Source organism: Chrysochloris asiatica, unplaced genomic scaffold (assembly GCF_000296735.1).
Source record: "Chrysochloris asiatica unplaced genomic scaffold, ChrAsi1.0 scaffold00120, whole genome shotgun sequence".
Classification (NCBI taxonomy): domain Eukaryota; kingdom Metazoa; phylum Chordata; class Mammalia; order Afrosoricida; family Chrysochloridae; genus Chrysochloris; species Chrysochloris asiatica.
In genome coordinates this window covers 5558596-5575300 of record NW_006408638.1, presented here as the reverse complement: position 1 = coordinate 5575300, position 16705 = coordinate 5558596, and the positions used below count along the sequence as shown (strand labels likewise).

The window sequence follows — 16705 nt, the reverse complement described above, 5'->3', positions numbered from 1 at the left end:
CACTGATAAGGGGAAGTGAGAGAAAAACAGCAATGAAGCTGCGAGCTAAGTCCTACCACGTTCATTAGATTCCTGTGAATCTGGATGAAGACTTGGTTGGTCAGCAGTATGGCAAGACCTGGGGACTCTTGGGCCCAGAGTCAGTGACACAGCCATAGAGGACTAGAGTAGAGAATGAAGTGTCCGGCTGATAAGAAATGAGGGGATATGCATAAGAACACCCACACTTGCAGATAATACCCACTCGATCTGGTTTCAATGGCTGGATGATCAGAACTCAACTAGAAGAAAGAAGAGGAAAAAAAGAGTACTCTGATACAATTTGATGAATTTGACCTATACCTATGGATGCCGTAGCTCAAAAGAGGGAACAAATCTCTACAGCAAGGACCATTGCCAACCCCTCCATACACAGCGTAGGGCATGGGAAACTTGGACATTGGCTACCCAAAATGAGGGAGCTACAAAGGCAAGAAGTGACTTGCTTATAAGCTTTCAAGAGGGAGCCTAGATCCACGGGGTATGGAGGAAGGTAGAATCTCCACTGAGTAGTAGCCAATCTGTCTAGGCGGGGCTGATGAAAGGAGATGGGAATAGGTCTCTTGTGGTACAATAGTGAATAATCTGCTATCAGGACTGACTGTGAAAGTTGGAAATGTAAAGATACATGTTTTGTAGCAAAAGGAGGGGAGTGGCTAACTTTGCAGTTCAGGAACTGAGGTCCCTGGGACTATCAATGGAGAAGAGTGGAGTGTGAGACCCTACCCAGAGAAACAGTGATAAGAGAGATGGAGGCAGAGACAATGACGTGGAGAGATGGAATGGCTGGGGACTCTAGACCCAGGGAGGTAGAGGGGCTGTGTGCTGACGACCAAGGGACAGGCTTGCGGAGTATACCCTTTGGTTGCTTGATGATGCATGGAGGGGATTGTAACCATGGCAGTGAAACAATATACAATAGGATGAATGTAAAGCTAATGTTCTCCCATGTACACTATCACAAAATTCACAATAAAACATTTTAAAAAATCTGGGCAAAACAGAAGGCAACAACTAAGTGAAATCACTGGAAGTCAACCAAATGTTGGCAGAAACCTGAAGAGCATTTTCCCCAATGGAACTTCAGTAAGTATGAACTGCTGCAGCTCCCACAGCAGAACAGTGTTACTAATTTCAATTGGCACAGGACACCACCAAGCAGATGGAAATATGGGGGAAATTCCTGCAGTGAGAGCCACAAAAGGAGTGAGACCCTAAATCTTAGCATATACTCTGCCCAACTTCCCCAGCTAATCATGTGGTGGTATATACATAAAACACACATGCACAAGAGGACTCACCAATAAAAGCCGCACCCAAACATGAAAGTGTGAGCAGAAACGCCACAAACTACAGAGAGTAGTCAGAACCACACAAGTTAACTACCTGATATAACAGAGAACATAACTAATCCTCAAAAAAAAAAAAAACCCAAGAGAATACCAGTCACTAAATATATTAACTTCAATGTCAAGTTTTCAACCAAAGGGAAAATACGACCCATAAACTCAGTGGAAAGGGCAATCAGTGGAAAATGACTCCATATAGGTCCAGATGTTGCATGTAGTAGACAATACTATACAGCAGTATTTAAAATATTTTAAAGAGTTAAAACTACATTAAAAGAATTTATGGAAAATAGTCTTGACGGGTATAAAGTTAAGGAATATCAAAGAGAAATTAAAGCTATAAACAGAAACAAATAGTAATTCTAGAGCTTAAATTACGATTCATGAAATGAAGCACTAACTAGCTACTTTCAATAGCACACTGAAGATGTGAATTAGTTAACTTGAAGAAAAATCAATAGAAATCACCAAATAGAGAAAAAAAAACTAAAGAAAAGAAACAGACAAGTTCTCCAATATATGTGTCATTGAAAGTCCCAAAAGAAGAGAGAACTAAGCAGAAAAAACAAAACAAAACAAAACACTGCTGAACTGGGGGCTGGTGGCAAGAGGGGGGCTGTCCTCCTGTAAGCCAGGGGTATTGGTCAGTTCCCACTCATAACAACTCAGTGATCAGTGGCACCCCTTCCACATAGCCTCTGCTCTACTCTACATGGATCAGACACTGAGCATATAACATCTCTGCTTCTTGAGATGAATGAACAGAGAGAACTACACAGAGAACAGAGAAATGCATTCACACTTCCAGTCTCGACCACATCCACCAGGAGGCAGGCGCTGAGTACGTATGAACACAACAGCATATAATCAATCATCAATTAAATATACAGACGACATCACAACAAATCTCAGAAAACAGACCATTTTGGCTTACATGAAGAAACAAGACAGAATGCCTCAAATAAGTGACCAATAATAGAGTAATAAACACAGTACCAGAAATAGTGTTAGAACAACTGACAAGGAATTTAAAAGACTAGTATTCAGGTACCTTCAAAGGATTGAAAAAATGATCAGGAAATCTGCAGATGAAATCAAGGAAAACACAGACAAAACTTTACAAGATTTCAGGAAACAAAGCTGACAAAATAAATGCAAAAATTGGAAACCATACAAAAATACCCATTAGAAAACCAGAAGATTAATACTAACACTTCAGAAATATATAGTACATTAAAAGGGTAAAAATGCAGATTTGAATCAATGGAAGGTCGAATTACTGAAATTGAAGAAAAATCTCTCACTATTCATCTACTAAAGGAATAATCAGAGTCCTGTTGTGGTACTATAGGATAAGCACTGAACTGCAAACCTCAAGACTGATGGCTCAAACCCCAGCTGCTCCATGGAAACCATTATACAGGGTTGCTATAAGTCACTGAATGATGCAGAAAGCATCAAAAGAAGATGGAAGGAATACACAGAGGCACTGTACCAGAAAGAGTTGGTTAATGTTAAACCATTTCAAGAGGTAGCATATGATCAAGAGGTAATGATCCTGAAGGAAGAAGTCTAAGGTGCACTGAAGTCATTGGCAAAGAACAAAGCACTGGGTATTGATGATGAATACCAATTAAAATATTTCAACAAACTGGAGGCACTCACTTATTTATACCAAGAAATTTGGAAAATGACTACCTGGCCAACTGATTGGAAGAGATCTGTATTTATGCCCATTTCAAAGAAAGGTGATCAATGGAATGAGGAAATCATCAGACAATACCATTGATATTCCATGCGAATAAAGTTTTACTAAAGACAATACAAAAACAGCGGCAATCATTCATTGACAGAAAACTTTCAGAGGGGACAAGCCAGATTCAGAAGAGGAGTAGAATGAGGGCTATCACTGCTGACATCAGATGGCTGAAAGCAGAGAATACCAGCAAGATGTTCACCTGTGCTTTACTAGCTACGCAAAGGTTTTCAATTGTGTAGATCATAAAAAGCTTCATTGGAAAAAATGAGTATTCTCGAACATTCAATTATGCTCATGAGGAACCTGTACATAGACTAAGGCAGCTGTTCAAACAGAACAAGGGACCACTGAATGGTTTAAAATTAGGAAAGCTGCGCACTAGGGTTGCATTCTTTCACTATACTTATTCAACCTGCATGCTGAGCAAATAATCTGAGAAGTTAAATTATATGAAGAAAAACATGGCATCAGGATTGGAGGAAGACACATTAACAAGCTGTGATATGCAGGTGATATAACCTTGCTTGCTGAAAACTGAGAGGACTTAAAATTCTTACTGATGAAGATGAAAGAACAAAGCCTATGATATGGGTTGCATCTCAATGAAAAGAACACAAAAATCCTCACCACTAAACCAATAAATAGCATTACAATAAATAGAGAAAAGACTGAAGTTGTCAAAGATTTCATTTTGCTCAGATCAACCATCAACACTCATGGATGCAGCAGTTAAGAAATCAAACAACGTATTGCATTAGGCAAATCTGTTGTGCAAGACCTCTTTAAAAAAGTGTTCAAGTGCAAAGAATATCAGTGTGAGGAATAAGGTGTGCCTGACCCAATCCATGGTATTTTAAATAACTTCATATGCATGTAAAAGTTGGATAATGAATAAGGAAAACTAGAAGAATTGATGCATCTGAGTTATGGTGTTGGAGAATATTGACAATACCATGGAATTCCAAAAGAATAAACAGATCTGTGGAAGAAGTACAACCAGAGTGCTTCCTTGGAAGTCAGAATGGCCAGACTTAATCTATCATACTTGTGACGTATTATCAGGAAGAACCAGTCCCTGGAGAAGAATATGTTTGGTAAAGTGGAGGGCTAGAGATAAACAGGACCCCCAACAAAATGGATGGGCACAGTGGCAGAAGTGATGGGCTCAGGCATAGCAACGACTGTGTGGTTGGCCCATGACCGGGCAGTGTTTCATTCTATTGTGCACAGGGTCACTATGTGTCAGTAGTGACATGATGGCACCTATCAACAGCAGCAACAAGTCAGAACTGACTTGACGGTACACAACAACAAAGGAACAATCTGAATAAAGCCTAAGATTCATGTGGGACACTATCAAGAATAATAATTTACATCTGCTTGGAATTCCAGAACAGGAAGAGACCAAGAAACAAACAAACAAACAAAAGCAAGAGAGAGAGAAAAAAAAAATTGTACAACAATTGTTGTTGTTGTTAAGCACCGTGGAGTCAGTTCCAACTCATAGCAACCCTGCAAAGGGTTTCTGAGGCTGTAAATCTTTACGGGAGCAGAACGCCTCAGCTTTCTCCCATGGAACTGCTGGTAGTTTCGAACTACCGACCTCCAGGTTAGAATTATTGGATGAAAATTTTCTAAACACCATGAAACACAGGAAAATAGTCATTCAAGAAGTTGAATGAACTCCAAACAGAACAGACTCTATAAGAAAATCATCAAGATACTTTTAAAACCAAAGACAAGGAAAGAATCCTAAGAGCAGTTCTGGAATAACCAACTTACCTGTAAAGGAGAACTAATAAGACTAAGCTCTGATTTCTCAGCAGAAACCACACAGGCAAAGTGACAATAGAATAACATATATAAAACGCTGAAAGAAAAAAAATTGCCAACTAAGAATCATATATCCAGCACAATGGTCCATCAAATACGATGGTGAAATTAGATCATTTTCTTATAATCAAAAATTGAAAGGACTTAAAAAATTCTATTAATTTCTTACAAAAACTACAAAAATTTTAATTTCTTAAAAACACCAAAAAGTATTTCTTACAAAAATACTAAAAGTCATTATTTGGACAGATACCCAACAACAGCAGACAACAATCTGTGGCTAACACACATGACAATATCACCCAGAACTCAACCCAGATATAGAAGTACTCAAAGTAAAAGAAGCCGACAAAACTGAAAAGAGGGAACCAGAGACACCAGTTAACAACAGAGGGGGAAAAAAAAAAAAAGGTAAAAGCAGAGAATAATCTAGTACTAGAACTTTCAAATGAAGAAGTAGCCATGTAAATTTCAAGAAAAAATTGAAATAAAATAAACCTTACTGTTATCTTAAAACTAGCCCAAGCCTTACTCCTAGCCCAACCTGTACCCCCCTACCCCAACACTAACCCTAATCCTAACCATATTCTAACACTAAATAAAGTCCTAGACCTAGTTGTAGTTGTTGTTAAGTGCCATCAAGTCGGTTCAGACCCATAGCGACCCTGGTACAGGGTTTCCGAGGCTGTAAATCTTTACGGGAGCAGAAAGCCTCATCTTTCTCCCGCGGAGCGGCTGGTAGTTTCGAACTGCTAACCTTGTGGTTCGCAGCCCGATTTGTAACCACTACGCTACCAAAGCTCCTTAGACCTAGTTGTAACACTAGCCCTAATTTCTTACTCTCATTCCCACTTTTTCTCTGTTATTCATACGGTTTACAGTAACTAAATATTCAGAAGTAGTTCGTCACTCCTTCTTCCCAGTCTGTCTTCATCTGGAAGCTCATCCTATCCACCATGGGTGACACTGCTGGTATTTAAAACACTGTTGGCATAGCTTCCAGAATCACAACAACTCACAAGCCAACACAGTACAACAAACTGGTATGTGGTGGATCCCCAGCGAGATGGATTGGCGAAGTGGCAGCATCAATGGGCTCAAGCATGGCAACAATAGTGAGGTTGGCCCAGGATCGGGCGGTTTCATTCTGTGCATAAGGTCGCTTATGAATGAGTCGGTACCGACTTGATGGCACCTAACAACAAAAACAACATGCCCACTGTGGCACTGTGGGCTAATGCGTCAGACTGCAAAGTCAGTTTAAACTGCAAGATCAGTAGTTCAAGCTCACCAGCTGCTCCTTGAAAACCCTACACAGGGTCGCTATGGGTCAGAATCAACTTGACGGCACTTAACAACAGCATTACCACCAAAAAATTATTAAAGAAGCATGTACCAACAGAATAGATGCAGTTCTAAGATGCAGTTTCTAATTCATATGAAAGCACTTACTACACTGAAGCAATTTAACCAAAACTGCTCAATTTCAATTTATCTCATTTAAGATCACAACAGATAAGCCCTATCAAAAGTAGTTTTAATTCTGCAACAAACCTGAAATATAATTTCAGCATAGTTCAGATTAAAAGAAAAATAATTTTTATAAATTTTACTTTGCATAAAATATACCTGACCCAAAAAACTGGGAGAGAGCTCAAGAAAGCCTTCTGGGGTGCTGGAAATCATTTACATCTTGATCTACTTGGTGTTTACACAGAGAGAGTTGTGTGTGTGTGTGTGAGAGAGAGAGAGAGAGAGAACAAGAGCTGGACACTTTAGATTTGCAAACTTCACCACATCTAAGTTATGCTTCAATTAAAGAAGGAAGGGAACAGAAGCAATGGGATGGGACAGGATGAACAAGAAGGGAAGGGAGATAAACAAAATAACTTACCTGAAACCTGATCATCTGTTAAGCCAAATGCTGACATGACATTTTTATTGATTTCATCTTGGTTTTTTAAGGGATCAAAAGCTGACATACTTGCTGCCATAACTTGAGTAGACTGCTTTCCAGAAGAATCAGAAGCAGCAGGTTTTTCTTCTCTACCATCCACAGAATCTAAAAGAAGGATAGAAGAACAACAAAAACAAAAAAATCTTATTTATACAGTCAATGAGGCCTAAAAAAATTAACTACTAGAGAAATATGTACATAATATAGTCTATAATGTTAACGGTACATAACTCTCTGTAAACAGGATAATACATAATTTAAATTTCTGTTAACCTATTTTTATTTTTACTTTTAGAATTAGGGGGAAAGGGCAAAAAGAAATGCAAGATAAATAATAAATTTTTTAAAAATTTACCTACGTTCTTCTCTAATTTATTATATGAGAAGAAAAGTAATACAAGCTCTAGAAACAGAAACATTTTACTGTTATATTTGTAGCTCATGACCTACATAGTGTGTGCTTTGGAAAGAACAATTATAAGAATTAATACTTTATTTTCTCAAAGGATAAGAAGGCTAATCAAAGCTGTAATTTTTGTTTTGTTCTGTTTTCTAATCCTTATATATTTTTACTTCTTATGTCTACTGATCTGCTATCTCAAGCTAACAAGAACTCATGCTTAATCCTCTTTAACAGTACAAATATACACTTCAAATGTCTTACTTTAAAACTGTTATTACTTAATAAGTTACTTATTAAAATTCTTATAAATGAAGTAAGTATCTTGAATTTTCTTCTAAGTAATACAAGAGCAGTGGAAGTAGCTGGTAGTATAACCTACACAGACTATGAATCAACAGCCAGAAAAAGATGAGGCTGTCTGCTTCGAGAAAGATTTACAGTGTTGGAAACCCTAAGAATCATTCTAATTTGTCCTATTGTTGTTGTTGTTGTTAAGTGCCGTCGAGTCGGTTCCGACCCATAGCGACCCTGTACAGGGTTTCCGAGGGTGTAAATCCTTACGGGAGTAGAAAGCCTCATCTTTCTCCCGCAGAGCGGCTGGTAGTTTCGAACCGCTGACCTTAAGGTTCGCAGCCCGATTCGTAACCACTACGCTAATTTGTCCTATAGGGGACCTATAAATCGGAAGCAACTCAACAACAGTGGGTTGGTAAATTGATGAATTGATACTTTTTGAAGCTGAATGGCACAGTATAGTATTGCATCTGCTACTACATATGTTTACATTTTTCCATAATAAAGTATTTTAAGAAAAATACAAAAATTAAATGTTAAATATGAGCAGATGAAATATAAAATATGCTTTTCTTCTATGGATACTAAAGGAACCCTGCTAATGCTATGGGTGGAGGCACTGGCAGTTCAAGGTTAGCAGCTCAAATTCATGAGTCTTAAGAGAAAGAGGAGGCCATCTGCTCTTGTAAAGAGTTAGGTCTTAAACCCTCTCTAGGGTTACTCTGAATTGGAACTAACTCGATGGCTTTCAGTTTAGTTTCAGTTCTCTAAGGATACTATTATATTATCACCTTATAAAAGAAAACAGACCATTATATTATCACCTTATAAAATAAAAGCAGTTAAAAAATAACCTACAGTTTATAAATAGGAACTGAGGCTAAGATACAAAAAGTTATCAAGCAAAAGAAAAGAATGCTGTTAAATTAGTTACCAAATTAACAGACATGATTACCAGGATTATTTTTCTGTTATTAAGTAAATAAATGTCAGCTATAAATACAAAATTTACCTTCTGAAAAAACACAAATACTAAATTGGAGTCCTGGTGTGGCACTACAAAATAAACAATGAAATTGTAGCCGCAAGGTCAGCAGTTCAAACTCAACAGCTACTCCTCGGAAACCCTATATAGGGTCACTATAAGTCTGAACCTACTCAACAGCACTTAACAACAAATGGAGTATAGGCACCCAAAGCACACAAAGGCTCACAGATATTTTTCATTCCTAATTTGTCATCCCACAATTAATTACCTTAGTATTTTCTAAAGTTCTAGGAAAAACTCCACTGAAGTACCCCAATAAACTCGACTCTAAACCTACCAGTTATTCCACTTCTTCACCAATGTACTTCCTTCCCAAGGCAATACTCCAAGAGTACACCACACAAAAACAAATTAACATCTTTCTCCTGCGGTGCGGCTGGTAGGTTCAAACCACCAATCTTTCAGTTAGCAAATTAGTGTTTTAACCACTCAGCCACCAGAACTTCTACATCACACCACTCACAAAATTTACTTTTTTGAAAAAGCCTTTATCATAAACTAAATTCATCAGGAAACACACCAGTCTACTATTTATGTCAGAGTTAGAGCAAGTACAACAGGTCAATCCAGAATCTAAGGTAGCCTACACAAGATATGTATACAGCAACAAAGGAAGAGGTAGTCCATGGCAGTGCAATGAAGGAATAGGTAGTCCATGATTCTTGGTGATAATAAGCCAACTAGTACTGATAGCAGACTAGCAGTTTTATTTTGTGGATTTGACTTGGCTTTTGATATAGGCTTTTTTATTTTTCTTGATAAGGAAATTTAAAAATCACAATATGTTCTAAAAGTCTAGAAGCTTACAAACTTTCATAGAAGCAATGCTTTCAACAAATAAACGACCTTACTAAGTACAAGAAAGAAAACAACAACAACAAAAAAGTAGCGATCTATGGAGTTCTGGTGTGGTGCTGTGCGTTAATGTGCAAGACTGCAAAGCTGTTTGAACTGCGAGGTTGGTGGTTCAAACTCACCAGCTGCTCCTTGGAAACCCTATACAGGGTTGCTGTGGGTCGGAATCAAATTGACGGCACTTCACAACAACAACAACATAAGTCAGATAGGAGCTTTGGTAGTGTAGTGGTTATGAATCAGGCTGCGATTCGCAAAGTCAGCATTTCAAAACCACCAGCTGTTTCGCGGGAGAAAGATGAGGCTTTCTATTCCCGTGAAGATTTACAGCTTCAGAAACCCTGTACAGGGTCGCTATGAGTCGGAACCAACTCCATAGCACATAACAACAACATAAGTCATATAAGGACACAATGAATAATAGGCTGTCCAAACAAAAAAATCAGTATGTGTTAGAGCCCTAGTGCAGCACTATAGGATAAGCACTGAACTGCTAACCAAATGGTTGGCAGTTTGAACCCACCAGTCACTCCTTAGAAACCCTATACAGCGTCGCTACAAGTTGGAACTAACTCGACAGAACTTAACAATAACAATAGTTTACAAGATAAAGAAACTAATTTTAACTTCCTTCATATGAATAAAGGTAGAAGCTAACAATAAAACATAAGAATATGGAAATCAAGGACTGATAAAGGCAAGTAGTTGATATACTGGCAAGAAAATGGGGAGAATTAGATGATGGTTGTTACACTAAAACCAAAAGCTTACAACTGTATTCCTTAGAGCAGAACCTTAGCTATTATATGTAATTTCTAAGCAATAATACATCTTTGTGGAGTCCAGATGTGTCCAGGTTAATGAGCTGGGCTGCAAAGTCTGTTAGAATCGCAACATTGGCAGTTCAAGCTCACCAGCTGCTCCTCGGAAACCCTATTCGGGATCGCAACCGATTCAAAGGCACTTAACAACAATGGATATATGTGCTGAAATTGGATTTTAAAAGTTTCAAAATACTTTAAGCCTCTAGAAGTTATATGCAAACAATGTGTCAGTATTTAGGAAATTTCTTCAGGTAAAAATGATAGAAATTTTCATCAGATCCTTAATCTAACTGGTACTTTATGTTTGGAGAGGCAAGATTCAGAATAAGCAATATGCTACGACCAGCAATATAAAATATTTCATCTTAGAGGAGCTAGGAGGATCTCATTGTAGAATATCAACAAATTTCTAACATGTTCTGAATACAGAGGTACCACTAGAAATTATTAATCACCAAATATTTAATTAGCATCTACTATTAACACAATTCAACATGGTTGGAAGACGTATGGAAAATGTGCCTTCATTTAAATTATGAAATGAAGCAGAGAAAATTGAAACTCTAAAATTTAAAGAGGGCCAAAAACAGAATATCTCAGAATCAAAAGGTTGCAAGGAATTATATGTACCATCTTTCCACAAAGTTATCTTCTATTAAATCCCTTATATATAACCAGCTTTCAGACTGAGAATATGGGCAAATTTAAACATCTGAAACTTAAAAGTAAAAAACTATTAAAAATAAAGTTTATTTTTTTAAGTGCAACATCTAAGAATCTTAAACAGAAGTTGAGGAACACAAGTTTACTAAAATCTACTTTTAAGTCATAATGTTGTTTAGTGTCGCTGAGTAGGTTCTGACTCAGTGACCCTATGTAGGGTTTCCAAGGAGCAGCTGTGAGTTTGAACCACTGACCTTGCTTTTCAAACTGACTTTGTGGCCGAGTGCTTATCCTACAGAGCCATATCAGCACTACATAATTTAATTTCAGTCTATATATTAAAATACAATTGCTCCTCAAACTATGCATCACTTTCAAATTCACCAACAAATTGTGCTTAATAGTCTGAGAATAATAATAAATAGTCTGAGAAGCTGGACTATATGAAGACTATGGCATCAGAACTGTAGAAAGAGTCATTAACAACCTACAATATGCAGATGACACAACCTTATATGCTGAAAATAAAAAGGGCTTAAAGAACTTACTTAAAGACCTCTTTTACAGTGTTAAAGAGCAAAGATGTCACTGTGAAAATTAAGGCGTGCCTGACCCAAGCCATCATATTTTCAGTTGCCTCATACACATGTGAAAGCTGAACAACAAATAAGGAAGATGAGAGAAGAATTGATGCACTTGAAATATGGTGGAGAAGAATACCGAATATACCATGAACTGACAGAAGAATAGTCCTTAAAGTGATGACGGCGAGTTGATCTCACATACGTTGGACATGTTACCAGCAGAGACCAGTCTTTGGAAAAGGCTACCTTGCCTGGTAGAAAGTCAGTGAAAAAGAGGAAACTCAACAAGATGGATCTACACAGTGCCTACAACAATGGGCTCAAACATAGTAATGATTGTGAGGATGCTGCAAGATCAGGCAGTATTTCGTTCTGTTGTGTAGCTATGAGTCAGAACTGAATCGACAACACCTAACAACAATACATGTCATCTGTAAAAAACCTGTACATCATGATTATTAAAGATTGTTTTTGAAATAAACTTCTCAATAGCATTTTAATGCACTAACCTATTTTTTCACCTTGAAACTAGTTTATATAACACAAAACTTACTGAAATAATTTTAATTTCTAAAGACGTTCACTAAATATCTGACTAGTTCAAGTTAAAGGGTCTTATGGCATAAACCCAACAGTTCAAATTTTACTAAGAATAACCCCAAGATGACATTACAATGAGATTCCCAGGACCCATCCTGCAAGTTATTTGACATATTAAGAGAGTAAGATCCAGGAATCTGGATAATGAAACTTCCCATAACCTTGATGAACAGCCAGGTTTTGGAATACAAACATGAACATTAGCAAAGGCCGGAATAAAAGTGACACTTAGGGTGCCAGCCTACTCCTATGAAGTAAGTTAAAACAACAACAAAAAAGATGAGACAAATAACTCAGAATAAAATAAACTCATGACCTACCATTTTCAGGAACATTGGTGGCAGGTCCTGGTTCTCCAGGTGGTTCCAAGCTATCCAATAAGCGATTCACTTTATTTCGAAGTTCTATCAGTTCTCGACGGAGATATTTCACTTGACTTGATTCAAGGGGCCTTGGTTGACCATTAACTGGAATAAAAGCATTAATCTGATTAAGATTCAGAGATGTCTTTGAATAAGTTTATCAGCAGAACAATATGTAATGAGGAAAAATGAACTTTTAAAAGTATAACAAAGTTAAACAAAGTACCAATTAATGTTATCTGAGTGAAAACTTTCAGGAAAGGATTATTTATTGCTAACAACTTACTTCCTGGCAAAAAGAAACATTGATCAGTATTTTTTAATGCCAAATCACACTGGTATACAAAATTTATAAGAATTCAATTAAATAAAACCTGCAGAAAATTTTAATTTACTTTTTGATAAAAATTATGTCTTTAACAAGTTCATGTATTTCACACCATTCTTTTATAGTCTTTAAACATTTTATTCTACACATAAATATAAAAATACAATCTAGACCTGTTATCCCTCTTGTCTACCTATAACTTAAAGCTAACTAAAAGACCTCTTTAAAGTGTTGAAGAGCAAAGATATCAGTTTGAGGACTGAGGTGCACCTGACCCCAGCCATGGTATTTTCAATAGCCTTATATGCTTGTGAAAGTTGGACAATGAATAAAAAAACCCATAGAATTACCACTTTTAAATTACGGTGTTGGAGAAGAATATTGCAAGTACCACGGAATACCAGAAGAACAAACATATCTGTCTTGTAAGAAGTACAAATATTCTTTAGAAGTGAGGATGGTTAAGATTTTGTCTCGTACTTTGGGCATGCTGCCAGGAGGGACAAGTCTCTGGAAAAGAACATCGTGCTTGGTAAAGTGGTGGTGGTTCTGTGCTATGGAATTAGTTCCAACTCATAGCGACACTGTATATGAGGCTGTTAAATCTTTATGGCAACATAAAGTCTCATCTTTTGACCCTCTTGACTTGAACTATTCAGTTAAGATGTGAACTTCTTTGCTAATCGCCATGCAGTCAGGAATTAAAAGTTATTTCATTAAGATTTATAAGGTATATATATATATATATATATATAGTTTCAAGTTTAAAAAAATGGATTAGTACATTAAAATGGTAAAGTTTACTTTTAAAACAATCTTTAATAATTATAATGTACATTTTTACATAATCTACTGCTGACCTTGCCATTAGCAGCCCAGTCCATAATCCACTATGCTACTAGGGCTTTTTTTGGTAAAATGGAAGGACGGCAAAAAAGAAGACCTCCATGAGATACACTGACCCAGAAATAGCAAAACTGGGTTCAATCATAACTATTTAGAGGATGGTGCAAGACTGGGAACTATTTTGTTCTGTCATGCACAGGGTCACTATTAAGTCAAAACTAACTTGACGGCACCTAACAACAACAATAAAAACAAAAGAGCTGACTGAAAAAGCTTCCCATTAAAAAGTTACACAGAACTTATGAATCCACATTACCTACTGTCCTTCAAAGAGACAGTATATAAGCCACAAAAAGATTTATTTAATAATCATTTTTTAACTGAAGGCAATATGACCTAATGTAATTACTCATTTTTCCCAAATGATTTTCTACAAGAGTTCAAAATCTCAACTAAAATGCTTTCTGTATTGCTATTACATATATACACAAACTCCCAAGTTGCTTAGTAGTTCATTTAAACCCACAAACCCACTACCATCGACTGAAAAAAATTCTCATAGTGATCCTGTATATGAGAGAGCAGAATTGCTTTATAGAGTTTACAGAAGCAGACAGATTCATCTTTCTCCCCCAGGAGTGACCGGCAGATTTGAATTGCTATTTTGTTAAGTTTTATAAAACAAAAGCTTTAACTCAAAAATTCCCAGTCCAATTTACTAGTCTTAAATATTTAAAACTCTAAATGTTGCTCCAGTACACCTTCAATATTACTTTATAAACTTTGTGCTATTTAGAAATCACTATAGATCACTTCTCTAAGTCCTGATGTGGTACTTACTGTAGTATAAGCCTGCTAAGCACAGGATGCCATCAAGTCGCTCCTCAGAAACCCTATTGTTGTTGTCATGTGCCATGGAGTTGGTTCCGACTCATAGCGACCCTACACAGGGTTTCCGAGGCTGTAAATCTTTACGGGTGCAGAAAGCCTCATCTTTCTCCCATGGAACTGCTGGTAGTTTCGAACTGCTGACCTTGCAGCTCGCAGCCCGATTCGTAACCACTACGCTACCAGAGCTCCTTCAGAAACCCTATACAGGGTTGTTATGAGAATCGACTTGATGGCACGTTAACAACAATAGATCATTTCTTTTAAATTCCATTATTGATTTCTTCTTTGATGTATTTCTTAAAAGCACAAGTTTTATCTCCAAGAGTATACGAGTTTGGATTATCTTTTTTTGTCCAACAGTTTCTGATGAGGTCATAGATTTGATCTCTGTATCTCTTCTTTGATTTTTATTGAGATTTGACAGACAATCTGATATATGGTGAACTTTAATAAATGTTCCTTCCTGATTGTTAATAAACAAGATCAAGCCTGTTATCTTGTTTCTTTAATAATTTTAAGGATACAAAATCAGTTTCTAAGAGGAATGTTAAAAGCTCTCACATGAATGCATAAATTTGCTGATTTCTCCTTATTCTATCAGTTTCTCCTTTACATATATTATGGCAATAATACATGTGTTCAGAAGTGTTATCTATAGCTAGTGAGTTATTCTATTATTATGAACTCTTACTAATTAAATTTCTACTTAAGAGTCTACGCTTTTAAAATAGGGGATTTCAAAAAGTTCGTGGAAATATCCCATTATCTTTTCATTCCATTTCCCCTGGTGTGGTGCTGTGGGTTAATGCACCAGACTGAAAAGTCATTTGAACAACAAGATTGGTGGTTCAAGCTAACCAGCCACTCCTTGGAAATGTTATAGGTCGGAACTGATTCGACAGCACTTAACAACAACAACATATTAAACAGCTCTGAACTTGTCTAATATAGTATTTCTAGCCATTTACTTTCAAATCTGCAAAATGATCTCTTAAATATGCCTCTTATAAGCAGCATGCAACTGATTCTATTTTTAACTCCAATTAAGATTTTTGTCTTTTAACTGACATTTGTTGCTGATCTTAAGTACCATCGAGTCGTTTCTGACTCATGGCAACCCTATGTAGGGTTTCTGATGAGCAGTTGAGAATTTGAACTGCTGACCTTGAGGTTCAAACCCACCTTGTGGTAAAGTATTACTATGTTGTGCTTTAGTGAACTGAGTTGTTGTCAAGTGCCTTCAAGTCAGTTCTGACTCATAGTGACTTTGTATAGAGTCTCTTAGGAGCTGCTAGCAGATTTGAACTGCCAACCTAGTGGTTCACAATCTAGTGTGGACCCTACATCACCACACAAGGAGTCCAATTGAGCACTTAATGTCCTTTTTGCTGAAGAACTACCTTTAAAAATTACTCCAAAAGGTGTCCATGATGGACAAATTCTGGGTCTCTGAAAATGTTTTTATTTCTCATTTTGAATATGAATTTTGCACAGTATTGAATGGTACCTTCATCAACTACATTTTCTTAACAGTTTGAAGATGTTAATCTATGGTTGTAGCCTCTATTACTTATTATGTAGTCTGCTCTTTACCTAATTGCCTCTTCGGTGACTCAATCTTATTCTTCTCCAGCTACTTTTAAAATTATCTCTTGGTCTTACATATTCTTGTTACATTTAATTATATTCCTTCATCTATCTTTTACATAATTCTGAAATACTCTTATACCATTACCTCCTTCAAATATTTCTACTCTCCCATTCTCTCCTCCTTTAAACTCTTACTGGAAATACGGTAAACATAACTTCTCTTTCATGTTCATTCATCTCTGTGTTTCTCTGGATAATTGTCCAGTTCACTAATTTTCTTTAGCTATGGCTAATGAACTCAGCATCAACTGACTGTCACTACTTAAATCTGTTTAATCCATGCACTATTTCATTTCAGTGATTTATTATTCATTTACCTTAATTTCTTTTTCAAATCTGCTTTTATTTGTTGTTATATGTACCGTGGAGCTGGTTCCGACTCACAGCGACCCTGTAAAGGGTTTCTGAGGCTGTAAATCT

General features: G+C 36.8%; 1 protein-coding gene across 4 annotated transcripts in view; it reads right to left on the bottom strand.

Moving 5' to 3' along the window:
* The window catches only part of TFG (TRK-fused gene), a 56626-nt gene that overhangs the window by 9661 nt on the left and 30260 nt on the right, over nucleotides 1-16705 (bottom strand). For all 4 annotated transcript variants that reach the window (XM_006868613.1, XM_006868614.1, XM_006868615.1 and 1 more), the window contains 2 exons: nucleotides 12529-12675; nucleotides 6875-7042 (listed from right to left, as the gene is read on the bottom strand). In XM_006868613.1, coding sequence (XP_006868675.1) covers nucleotides 6875-7042; nucleotides 12529-12675 — 315 coding nt within the window. The remainder of the gene's footprint in view (nucleotides 1-6874; nucleotides 7043-12528; nucleotides 12676-16705) is intronic.